Source organism: Sorex fumeus, unplaced genomic scaffold (genome assembly GCF_029834395.1).
Source record: "Sorex fumeus unplaced genomic scaffold, SorFum_2.1 ptg000054l, whole genome shotgun sequence".
NCBI classification, from domain to species: domain Eukaryota; kingdom Metazoa; phylum Chordata; class Mammalia; order Eulipotyphla; family Soricidae; genus Sorex; species Sorex fumeus.
Window position 1 is genome coordinate 41,910,870 of NW_026606111.1, and position 13,483 is coordinate 41,924,352.

Consider the following 13,483-nt stretch of genomic DNA (forward strand, 5'->3'; position numbering starts at 1 on the left):
TTAAACCATCCTTGCATCCCTGGGATGAATCCTACTTGGTCATGGTGTATGATCTTTTTGATGAGTAGTTGGATTCTATTTGCTAGTAGTTTGTTGAGGATCTTTGCATCTGTGTTCATCAGGGATATCGGTCTGTAATTCTCTTTCTTTGTGGTATCTCTGTCTGCTTTTGGTATCAGTGTGATATTTGCTTCGTAGAAACTGTTCGGAAGTGTTTTTGATATTTCAATTTCGTGGAAAAGCTTAAAGAGGATTGGGAGTAAGTCCTCTTTAAAGATTTGGAAGAATTCACTAGTGAATCCATCCGGGCCAGGACTTTTGTGCTTGGGGAGACTTTTTATTACCATTTCAATTTCCTTGATGGTGGTAGGTCTGTTCAGGTATTCCAGGTCTTCTTGGTTCAGCCTTGGGAGTCTGTAGGAGTCTAGAAATTTATCCATTTCCTCGAGGTTTTGATGTTCCGTGGCATAAACTTCTCAAAGTACTCCCTGAGGATCCTTTGAATTTCTGTAGTTTCTGTTGTAATGACCCCCTTTTCATTTCAGATTCGATTTATTAGTGTTTTCTCTCTCCCTTTCTTTGTGAGTTTTGCTAGAGACTTATCGATCCTGTTAATTTTCTCGAAGAACCAGCTCTTGGTTTCATTGATCTTTCGGATTGTTTTTTGGGTTTCCATCTCATTAATCTCTGCTCTGAGTTTTATTATTTCCTTTATCCTGTTCGTGTTGTGCTCCTTTTTTTGGTCCTTCTCCAAGCTCTTAAACTGTGAGATTAGGTTACTTATGTGTGCTTGCTCCTCCTTCCTGAGGAATGCTTGTAGAGCTATAAACTTTCCTCTTAACACAGCTTTTGCTGTGTCCCATAAGTTTTGGTAACTCGTGTTCTCATTTTCATTTGTTTCTAGGAATCTTTTGATTTCCTCTTTGATTTTCTTTCTAAACCACTCGTTGTTCAATAGAGCACTGTTTAATTTCCTGGTGTTTGATTTAGTTTTCTGTTTTTGTGTGTGATATACTTCTAATTTCAGCGCATTATGGTCTGAGAAGATTGTTGATACAATCTCTATCTTCTTAATTTTATGGAGCCATGTTTTGTGGCTCAGCATGTGGTCTATCTTGGAGAATGTTCCATGTACGCTTGAGAAGAATGTGTATTTAGCTTTTTGAGGATGAAGTGTCCTGTATATATCTACTAAGTCCCTTTCTTCCATTGTTTCCCTCAGATGAAGTATGTCCTTGCTAAGCTTGAGTCTGATTGATCTATCAAGCGGTGACAAAGCGGTGTTGAAGTCTCCCACTAGTATTGTGTTGCTATTGATGTCTTTTTCCAAATCTATGAGTAGTTGTTTTAAGTATTTTGCTGGTCTCTCATTAGGTGCATATACATTCATTATTGTAAGTTCTTCCTGTTGTACAGATCCTTTGATCAATAAGAAATGGCCTTCACTGTCTCTTATGACATTCTTCACTCTGAAATCGATGTGGTCTGAAATTAGGATGGCTACCCCAGCTTTTTTTATGGGAGCTGTTTGCCTGTAGGATTGTTTTCCAGCCTTTGACTCTGAGTCTGTGTTTGCTTTGACTATTGAGATGTGTTTCTTGCAGGCAGCAGAATGTTGGTTTCAATTTTCTAATCCATCCTGCCACTCTATGTCTTTTAATTGGTGCGTTTAGCCCATTGACATTGAGAGAGATTATTGTTATGGGATTTTGCCCCATTGTTCTGTTGAAATTTGGTGTATTTGAGGGGCCTGTCTTGCCTTAAAGTAGCCCATTTAGTTGTTCTTGTAACCATGGTTTTGAGTCTATGAAGTTCCTGAGCTGTTGTTTGTCTGTGAAATTGTGTGTTGTTCCTTCTATTATGAATGAGAATCTCCCTGGGTAAAGTATTTTTGTAGAGGCATTTATTTCACTGAGTTTTTTCACTATGTCCCACCACTGTTTGCGGGCCATGAGGGTTTCATTAGAAAAATCAGCTGTGAATTTTAAGGATGCTCCTTTGTAAGAGATTTCTTTCTTCGATCTTGCTGCTTTCAGAATTTTGTCTCTGTCTAAGGTTTTGGTCATTTTGATTAGAATGTGTCTTGGGATATTTTTATTCGGATTTCTTCTAGCTGGTACCCTTCGGGCCTCCTGAATGTGGTCACAAGTTTTCTTCAGCTCTGGAAACATTCTAGCAATGATGTCTTTGACAGTTTCTTCTTCATCAAGGTTTTCTTCCTTTCCCTCTGGAACTCCAATAATTCTTATGAATTCTTATGTTACCCCTCTTGGCTTCGTCACGATCTACTCTTGCCATCTGTTCCCGAATTGTGAGTCTCTTTTCCATTTTCTGCTCTTTCCTGGAGAGTCTCTGAACTTGATCTTCGAGCTCACTGATTCTGTTCTCAGCAGCTCTTACTCTGCTGCTGAGGCCTTCCACTGAGTTTTTTAATTCGCCTACCAGGTTTTTTAGGTCTGACATTTCCGATTGCATTTTCCTCATTTCTGCCTTCAAATCCTCTTGTCTTTTGTTGGCATTGCTTTCCATTGTTTCTTTTAGTTCCCTAAGCATCCTAAGTAGCTCCCTTCTGAATTCCTTGTCAGAGAGGTTGTCTAACACTATACTGTTGAAGTCTTCTGGGTTAGCCTCTTCAATAATAAAGTTTGGTGGGCTTTTGCATTGCTTTACCATTGTGACAAGTGTGGTTTAGTCCTTCACGTTTGCAGAAGCTTCTTAATTTAAGATAGTCCCATTTTTTTAAAATCTCTGTTTCCACTTGGTTGATCAGTGGAGTGTCGTCTTTGATGATACTATTAGCCTCAATATCCTGGAGGGTTTTGCCGACCTTGTCTTTAATGTATCTTATGGATTTTGGCCAGATGTTGAGATCTTTAATTCATTTTGATCTGACTTTTGTGCTTGGTGTAAGTCCATTTTTTTGCATGTGGTTGTCCAGTTATACCAGCATCATTTGGTAAAGAGGCTTTCCTTGTTCCACTTCACATTTCTTGCTCCCTTATCAAAGATTAGATATTCATATATTTGGGGTTGTGTGTACGGATATTCCAACCTGTTCCATTGGTCTCCGGGCCTGGCTTTGTTCCAGTACCATGCTGTTTTAATTATTACCACTTTGTAGTAGAGTTTGATGTTGGGAAGAAAAATGCCTCCCTATATTTTTTTCCCAATAATTGCTTTAGCTATTTGTGGGCGTTTGTTTTTCCATGAATTTCAGGAGTGCTTGATTGATTTCTTTGAAGAATTTCATGGGGATCTTTATAGGGATTGCATTGAATCTCTATAATGTTTAGGGGGAATATTGCCATTTTGACAATGTTAATTCTTCCTATCCATGAGCAGGGGGTAAGTTTCCATTTCCTCATCTCCTCTTTTATTTCATGGAGTAGCATTTTGTAGTTTTCATTATAGAGATCCTTTACCTCTCTAGTTAGGCTGATTCTGAGATATTTGATTTTTTGGTGCACAATTGTGAACGGGATTATTTTTTTCATGTCTCTTTCCTTTCTCTCAGTATTTGCATATAGGAAAGCCATGGATTTTGGGGTGTTGATTTTATAGCCTGAAACTTTACTGTACAAGGCTATTGTTTCTAGGAGTTTCTTGGTAGAGGCTTTAGGTTCTCGATATATAGTATCATATCGTCTGTGAATAGTGAGAGCTTGATTTCTTCCTTTCCTCTCTGCATAGCTTTAATGTCTTTTTTCCTTCCTAATCACTATTGCGAGTACTTCCAGTACTATATTAAACAGAAGTGGTGATAGTGGGCATCCTTGTCTTGTCCCTGATCTTAGAGAAAAGACCCTTAGTTTTTACCCATTGAGGATAATGCTTACCATAGGTGTGTTGTAGATGGCTTTGTTTGATTATCTTGAGGAAAGTTTCTTCAAAACCCATTTTGGTGAGAGTTTTCATCAAACGGGTGCTGTATCTTGTCAAAAGCTTTCTCTGCGTCTATTGATATGATCATATGGTTTTTATCTTTACTTTTATTGATTTGATGGATTATGTTGATTGATTTCCAAATGTTAAACCATCCTTGTATCCCCGGGATGAACCCCACTTGGTCGTGGTGTATGATCTTTTTGATGATTTGTTGGATTCTATTTGCTAATATTTTGTTGAGGATCTTCTCATCTGTGTTCATCAGGGATATTGGTCCATAATTTTCTTTGTTGGTGGTGTCTTTGTTTGCTTTAGCTATTAGGGAGATATGTGCCTCATAGAAGCTGTTTGGGAGGGTTCCTGTTTTTTCAATTTCCTGGAAAAGTTTGAGGAAAACTGGCAAAAGGTCTTCTTTGAATGTTTGGAAGCATTCACTAATGAACCCATCTGAGCCTGGGTTTTGTTTTTGGGAAGACTTTTGATTACTGCTTCAATTTCCTTGATATGAATGGGTCTATTCAGGTACTCCAGGTCTTCCTGGTTCAGTCTTGGGAAATTATAGAAATCCAGGAATTTATCCATTTCTTCTAGATTCTCTTGTTCCGTGGCATATAGACTATCAAAGTAGTCTCTGATGATCTTTTGGATTTCATTGGTTTCTGTTGTAATGTCCCCTTTTTCATTTCTGATTCAGTTTATTAGGGTTCTCTCTCTTTCTTTGTGAGTCTTGATAGTGGTTTATTGATCTTATTTATTTTCTCAAAGAACCAGCTCTTGGTTTCATTGACCTTTCGGATGGATTGTTTCTTTGGTTTTTATGTTGTTAATTAATTAATTAATTTATTTATTTATTTTTGCTTTCTGCGTCACACCCAGAGATGCACAGGGGTTACTCCTGGCTCTGCACTCAGGAATCACCCCAGGCAGTGCTCAGGGGAACATATGGGATGCTGGGAATTAAACCTGTGTTGACCACATGCAAGGCAAATGCTCTACCCACTGTGCTATTTTTCCAGCCCCCATGTCATTAATTTCTGCTCTAAGTTTTATTATTTCTATTGTTTGGCCAATCTTGGGTTCCTTTTGTTGTTCTTTTTCTAGAATCTTGAGCTGTGTGGTTAGGTTATCTATGTAGTCCCTGTCTTCTTTCCTTAGGAATTCTTGCAACGCCATAAATTTTCTCTTAGTACGGCTTTAGCTGCATCCCATAGGTTCTGGTAGCTGTGTCTTCATTCTCGTTTGTTTCCAGGTATCTTTTGATTTCGTCTTTGATTTCATTCCTGACCTATTTGTTGTTCAACATTGAGTTTTCCAGGTGGTTGATTTGTTTTTCGATGTCTTTGCGTGATTCGCTTCTATCTTGAGTGCATCGTGGTCTGAAAAGATTGTTGATACTACTTCTATCTTCTTGATTCTATTGAGGTATGTTTTGTGGCCTAGCATGTGGTCTATTTTGGATAATGTTCCGTGTGCACTGGAGAAGAACGTGTATTCTTTCTTTTTGGGGTGTAAATCCCTGTATAGGTCTATTTTCCCTCTCTCTTCTATTTCTTCCTTCAAAGCCAATGTTTCTTTGTTGAGTTTTGTCCTAGTGGATCTATCCAGAGGTGATAAGGAGATGTTGAAGTCTCCAACTACTAATGTGTTGCTAGCAATGTCCTCCTTAAAATCTATTAGCAGTTGTTTTAAGTACTTAGCTGGTCCCTCATTAGGTGCGTATATATTTAAGAGTGATTTCTTCCTGCTGTACATATCCTTTGATGAATAGAAAATGGCCTTGACTGTCCCTTCTAATCTTTTTCAACCTGAAATTTATGTTTTTGTATACTAGCATGGCCACGCCAGCTTTTTTGAGGGAGCTGTTTGCTTGCAGGAATGTTTTCCATTCTTTAACTTTGAGTCTGTGTTCGCTCTGATTGTTCAGATGAGTTTCTTGTAGACAGCAGAACGTTGGTTTCAGTTTCTGGATCCATTTCGCCACTCTGTGTCTCTTGATTGGTGCATTTAGACCACTGACATTGAGAAAGATTATTGTCATGGGGTTTTGTGCCATCTTTCTGTAGGGGTTGGTTGTGTTTATAAGTGTTTTCCTTCTTATCTTACAGGAGCCCCTTCAATACTTCTTTTAGATTTGGTTTTGAGTCTATGAAGTTCCTGAGCTGTTCTTTATCTACAAAATGGTGTATCATTCCATTGAGTTTGAGTGAGAGTTTAGCTGGATAAACTGGTGAGGCGTTCATTTCACTGAGTTTTTTCACTATATCCCACCATTGCCTTCGGGCCTGGAGGGTTTCCTCTGATAGGTCTGCTGTAAATCTAAGGGGTGCTCCTTTGTATTTGATTTCTTTTTTGGCCTTGCTGCTTGTAGTATTGTGTCTCTGTCCACAGCATCCATTGTTCTGACTATCATATGCCTTGGAGTGTTTTTATTAGGGTCTCTTTTAGCTGGCAACCTTCTGGCTCCATGGATCTGGATGTTTGCATTACTTAACTCTGGGAACTTTTCAGCAATGATTTTTTTGACTGTGGCTTTTTCACTGGGGTTGCCTCCCTGTACTTCTGGTACTCCAATGGTGTTAATGTTTTTCCTCGTGGCATCATCCCCTAGGTCTCTGATTCTCCTTAGAGCCATTTTGAGGTCTTTTCCCATTGCTTGTTGTTCCCTATGGGATTTCTGTTGCTCATCTTCAAGTTCACTGATCCTGTCTTCAGCCGTATTCATACTACTGCTAAGTGCACTTACTGAGTTTTTAATTTTGTCTACTGAATCCTTTATTTGTGACACTTCTTCTTGTAGCTTTTTTGTTTCTGCCCTCAATTCTTCTTGTATTTTCTCGACTATCTGTTCTATTGCTTCTTTAATTTCTTCCTTTAGTTTTCTGGATATCTCCTCCATTGATCTTTGAGTAGATCCTTGAACATCCTCTGCATTTCGTCTCAGAATTCTTTATGGGAGAGAGCGTATTTCTGGATAACCCCGGTTGAGGATTCGGGACTGTTTTCTTTGTATTCTCCTTGTAGTGGAGATTTTCACTGTTTCTTCCTGTTGTTTTGGTTGTCTAGAGGTAGAACGTTGGTATTCACTATCACTGTTTTCTTATCATGGGAAAGGATTCTGGATAAGGTCAGTCTATGGTCGTCACCCTTCTCCCTTTCTAGAGTCTGACCTTCCTCTCAGTCAGGCATTATTCTTTGGCTTATAATGGACATTGAGCGAAAATTTGGAGAAGGTGCTCTTTAAGATTGGGCTTGTACAGCTTCTTTCGTACTGGTCTTTTGTTAGAATTGGAGTAGGCAAGGGGAATATTGTTGTATTGTAGTTGAGATGGTCAGCAATTTTTTGTCGGTATTAGGTGATAAAGGGTGGGATGAAAGTTCAGAATGCTGGGAATGCGAAATATAACTGCAGTCACATAAGCAGCGGCCTGCTGGAAAAGGCTACACCCACTAGGAGGGAGGCCACGCCCCTACGTAGTGGCCACGCCCCCAGCCAGTTCCAGGGACACTCCCACCCAGGAACCTGGAATGGAGGTACCAGAAGAGGTGAATGGGGAGTCCCGCAGAGCTAGGGCAGGTGTTTCCCAATCTGTCCTCTGGTTGCCCAAGAGGGGTCCGTAGGGGGTCCAGGGAGGCAGAAAGAAGAGGTGCGTGGGTCGCAGGGAAGGGGAGTGTCCTGGCCTCCACCTAAACACTTAGAATGGAGAGGCCCGCAGAGGTGGATGGGGAGGTATCCCACAGTGCTTGGGCAGGTATTTCCCAATATTTCCTGTGCCCTAAATAATTTTTATGTAATAATTCTAGCTTCAAAATTTTAACCTTACTTCAATATAAAACTTAATACTTGCAAAAAAGTACAGTCTATGAGAGACTGACAAATGTAAACACTTAGTTGCTTAATCATATAAATTATAAAATATAATGACTACAATGCAATAAATGACTTCTTAATAAATGACATTGCTGCATTTTAAATCTGGCAAGTTTATCAGCAAGCTTCAAAGAGCCTGTTTAGACAGAATAATGCTGGAGCGGATTTTAAAGTACCTAAAAATTTGCTAGTCATTTTACCATTTTTTCTTTGATTTTATCTAATAAATGGCATTCAGAAAATAAAAAATGATAGAAACAGAATTAGTTTTAAAATTCAGTTTTTGTAAGACATTTGAAGGCATCGCCACTATTTATATGAAAAGATATATTTAAATTATTTTCAATAAATGATGACATTCACATAACTTTATATGCAGTGATTTCTAGAGACAGTGAGGACATATTGCAAATAACAGAGAATTTTACATTGGGGAAAAGTGTTCACTATGCAATTGGCTACAATATTATTACTAAAATAGGACTTAATTCAATTTAATAATATGACCAGTGTGAATTTAACTCATCTATATAATGTCTTCCATATCGGGTTTTTACAACTATCATTTACAACTAGTTTAAGAATTGGTTAAAAATAAAGTCCTTATGTAGTTCATTACATTATTGACAACCAGCATCACCTAAACAATAGTTTTAGAAGCAATTTTCCACTTTCGCTTGGCCTGTTTTTATTTCTGCTTTTATTTCTTGAGTGCAGAGCCAGGAGTTACCCTAGCATCACCAGATGTGATCCAAAAAGAAAAAATAATTCCTAATAGCAAGTTCCTGTGATAGTTCTCAAAAGATTGATACTATTTTGTGTTGTCACATAAAGTTAAAGTGGAACATGAGCAGCTGCTCCCAGACTACAGGTGATATCTGGAGAAAAAATAGTAGACCAAATATTTTTGTAAGAATTAGACGATTAAATAGAGAAAAACTTTTTCCAACTGAGTTAACAAATTGCTGGAGCTATAGCACAGTGGTAGGGTGTTTGCCTTGCATGTGGCTGACCTGAGCCTCTTTCAATTCCTTCGCCCCCCCTTGGAGTACTTGGCAAGCTACCAAGAGTATGCCCTCACAGCAAAGTCTGGCAAGCTACCCATGACTTATTCAATAGGCCAAACACAGTAACAAGAAGTCTCACAAGGGAGACTGTTACTGGGCCCGCTCGAGCAGGAGAATAGTACTACAGTGATACAGAATTAACAAACTGCGGTCATTCACAGTTTAATATTAGACACACAAACCCATTCAACACTAATCCCATCACTAGGGTCAATTTTCCTCAATAAGTGTTCCCAGTTTCCTTCCCACATTTTAAAGCTTGTCTCATTTTAAAGTTTGGTAGGTGTGTTTAAGATGTGTTTAAGATATAAAAATAAAAGACTAAGAATACTTCTCTGTAAATAATATCCAATGTGCCTAATAAATGTTACAAGGTTTTGTAACGTGCTCTACACTAAAAACAAAGATAGATTATACAAGCTTGAAGAAGTAGTATGGGGATTACATCCGTTAGTGATAGGAAAAATAGATCTCTGCCAACATGAGCTGCCATGGGTAGCTGAAGCTGAGCTTCATGACTTAACCACAAATTGTACTGGGATGTCTTTGAGGTGATCATGATCTTACTTGTAACTGTGCAATGTATATCTGTCTTTTTTATATCTGTCTTATATATGTGTTTTATATACATGTACATATGTCTTATATACATATTTTAATACCGGCTGAACCGGATTCGATTCCTTCCAACCGGGTTCTATTTCATTCTTTAGGGAACAGCTCTTTCCTTTTTTTCTCTTTTTGAATAACAGAGAAGTATTTATATTAGAGTGAATAGAAAGAAGTGTTTGAGAGATTAATAGCAAATGCAAGTCTTTGAATATTTCAATGGGGCTAATGCACTTTTCACCCACCTTTGTAAAGGATGTAACTTTAATGTTCTATTAAATAATTTGACACTTTTACTAATAAATAATTAATACCATCTTAATCAGTTTTATTACCTTTATCTTTCAGAATTGAAGATGTCTTCTCAGATTTTTCTTTTTTAATGTCTGCAAGGAAACATGGGAGAAAAAAGTTACAAGCAATAATAGATGTCTAAAAGCCTAAAAGTTTCTTAACCTGTCTTCCTTACTGAAGTTTAGAAAATAAGTAGGACATTTTATTGATATTCAGATTAGAGACCTCTGCTGGAATAAATGCCTTTTAATTATTAAAGCAAATATCAGAAGGTAAATCATTATTAATATTATTATTTTTTTTTTTTTGCTTTTTGGGTCACAACCGGCAATGCTCAGGGGTTACTCCTGGCTTTGTACTCAGGAATCACTCCTGGCAGTGCTCGGAGGACCATATGGGATGCTGGGAATCGAACCTGGGTCGGCCACGTGCAAGGCAAATGCCCTACCCACTGTGCTATTGCTCCAGCTCCTATTAATATTATTATAAAGAGAAGACTAGGAAAGGCATACAAAAGTTTGCAAATTATATGCTATGAGCTTTAGGAAAGACAACTATATATGTATATATATATATAGTAATATTTAACATTTCTGATAAGTATATGTGAAATTTCTGTTTTGTTCATGGCAACCCAGTAAGATAGTAAGTTCCTCTCTTATTTATTTCTGCTTTTTATATAGAGATTAAACCACTTTCTCAACTTATGTAAATAGAAGATTACAGATTTGAACAACATCTCTGAACTCAATCCCAAAGGTTCTGAGTCTGATAACTGAACTGTGGGATTGGATATATCTTGGAGAAAGGTAGTGAGATAGACCGTGAAAATGAAGGGTGTGATATCAACAGAGATTACATGGATTGAAAGACACATTTTATTTTATCATTTATATAGTTATTTATTTGCTTGCTATTCATTTATTTTCTTTGATTTGGGGCCACACCCAGAGGAGCTTAGGGCTTACTCCTGGCTCTGTATTCAGGGATCACTCTTAACTTCTGCTGGCTTCATGTGAAATAGGAGCCCTACTAGAGCTCTAGCCCCAGGAAGCCACATTATAAAAGGAGAGAGAGGAAATGGGCAGTTCATCAGTATGGTTGTCTGAGTAACTTTTAATCAACGGAGTGTGATGAAGTTGATGCTGTGTTACTTCCTAGGATAAACTGAAATAGACATTGCAGTTTCTGCTTGCTATTTCCTGAGCAATAGCTCTGAGATCATCACCTGACATGTAAGTACTACAACTGATCATGAAAACATGGCCCTATTGAGAGAGAGATATCTAACTTGGCCTTTGAAGGAACAAGGTTTCTTGTCAGAAGTTGATTTAGACAAAAATACAAATCTATATATTCTGTTTTACAGAAGAGGAACAACAAAAACTCACTCTGGCATACTCCCTCTCCCCCATTTTTTTGTTCTCTTGACTTTTGTCTTTCAACAATCAAAAGAAATAAGAAGCCTTTTAGGTTACATTTTTAGAAGTGTACAAAACCATGCCATCCTCCCTTTTCTCCTAAAACTTGTTTTTTCTAAACACTGCCAATTGTGTTGTCTCAAAAATCACTTCCTACTTATTTTTCCAAAAATAAGCAGATGGAGGTTTCAAGCCTCTCCTTCTACATGTACAAAATATTCATTATAACAAAGGATTCAGGAGGTAGATTAGAGCATTGCTTCTGTCCCCAGCACACTCTGTATTGCAATAAAACCTTTTTCTTCCTTGCAATCTCTGATGGTGTTGGCTTTTTAATGCATCTGGCAACTAGACTCCATTAGGCTTCACCCACAGATAATCCAGTCAATGGCTCAGGTCCAGTTTCGAGTCATCAACCATCAACAGCAAATCATGCAGGTCAGTTATCTTGGACATTCAGGAGGTTGGTTTACATCTGTGTTTCTCAACTAGGGTCATGTGATCCCCAGAGGAAATGTGGGAACCCAGGATATTCCAAGGCCATAAGTAAAAAATAAAGAATACCACCTCATGAACTGTAAATGTGTGAAGGAATAACATGCGAGGGTATATAGCACAACATATCAGAATCACCTGATAGGAAAGGGGAAGGAAACACTGAGTGCCTTTGATAAAAAAAAAAAGTTGAGAAAAACAGCTTTAGATGACTATGACTATAAAATTTGCTAGAGTTGACTGAACTCACATGTAAAAGTCTCAAGAACTTCAGTTCTCTTGATCATGTTTAAAACCAAATTTAAAGCATTTCATCTCAGGCCTGAGAGATAATACTACAAGTAGTGTGCTTGCCTTGCACACAGCTGATGAGGATTTGACCTGTAGCACCCCAATAGTTCAGAAACCTATAGGGAGTGATCACTGAGTCTGTCATGGAGGTGGCTGGGGGATAGCTAGGAACCTTGGACACTGCTTGTGGGATTGATGTTGCAAGACTGTATTCCTGAAACAATTCTATTATGACAACTTTGCAAATCATAGTGTCTTAATTAAAAGCAAATGAATATTTAAAATAATATATTTTTAAATTGCACTTTTAATTCTTAATAGATAAACCATAACAATGTTTTATGTAATATTAATTTTAACTGTGCCAGAAATGTAAGAATTTAAATTTATTCCGGTTATTGTCTATTAGCTTTTTAGTTAATTATGATTTTGTTAGGAAGACAGCTAAAACTTTCTCTTTGCTCTTTTCTCTTTGTATATTAAATAATGAATTTAATTATTCTTTATTCTACAGGATAAAGAAATTAGCATATATACTTTTATTATTTAAATATGTTTAAAGTAAATACGTGCTAAAGAGCTTTAAACCCAATTATATTTATTTTTTCTGTCTTTTCTTTTTTCTGAGCTTGGGATCTTTGTTGTGCAAACATTATTGGTTTGGCTTTATTTTGAATGGAATGGAATTTTTTAACCCATGTTATAATTTATTTCTAACTGAACAGCCTAATAGAAGCAAAAGTTCCCTAGTGGTAACTGGACAATATTGAAGGTACTTTTAGGTATGGTATATATTCTTTAAAAGTTTGTAAATTAGACAAAGTAAGACTTTAATCTTTCAATCACCAGTGAAAAAATTAGCTTGTTCTATAGGCTTAAGTATTTTATTTCTCTTGGCAAGCTCTTCCCTATGCTAACATTAATGACAATTTTTCCTGAGATCATCTTTTTGACAAATTCTGATCTAAATTTATGATGATAATTTTACAGTATATAACTTGGCTGAAACAGCTAGACTTCAGAGATGCTTAAAAGCACCTACTCTCCATTATACATTAAAAATAGGAGTTCTAGAGTGTGTCTCAAAAGTTTTTTTTTAGTCAAATTCTGTAAAACACTTTCAACTATATCAGAAATATATAGTGATTTATAAAAATAAGTCTTGCTATATATATTTGAGAGACAAGTTAAACTGGGGCATCTATGGACATATTTAGCAACCGAGTCTTCAACCTACCATACATCGTGTTGTTAAAGAACAATTTGGGCTGCTGAAAGTAGACTATAGACTGAACATGATTGTGACTCAATGCCTCTTTTACAAACCACAACATCCAAAAGGAGAGAGAAAACAAAAGGGAATGACCTGCCATAGAGGCAGGATAGGATGGAGGAGGGCGGGGATTGAGAGGGATACTGGTATCATTGGTGATGGAGAATGGGCACTGGTGGAGGTATGGGTACTCGATCATTGTATAACTGAAACCCAAGCACAAAAATTTGTAAGTCTACAACTGTACCTCATGGTGTTTCACTAATAAAAATTTAAATAT

General features: G+C 37.3%; 1 protein-coding gene across 9 annotated transcripts in view; it reads right to left on the reverse strand.

Annotated features, from left to right (window-relative positions):
• Nucleotides 1-13,483, reverse strand: part of TRDN (triadin) — a 426,217-nt gene that overhangs the window by 90,133 nt on the left and 322,601 nt on the right. For all 9 annotated transcript variants that reach the window (XM_056125007.1, XM_056125005.1, XM_056124999.1 and 6 more), the window contains one exon: nucleotides 9,765-9,815. In XM_056125007.1, coding sequence (XP_055980982.1) covers nucleotides 9,765-9,815 — 51 coding nt within the window. The remainder of the gene's footprint in view (nucleotides 1-9,764; nucleotides 9,816-13,483) is intronic.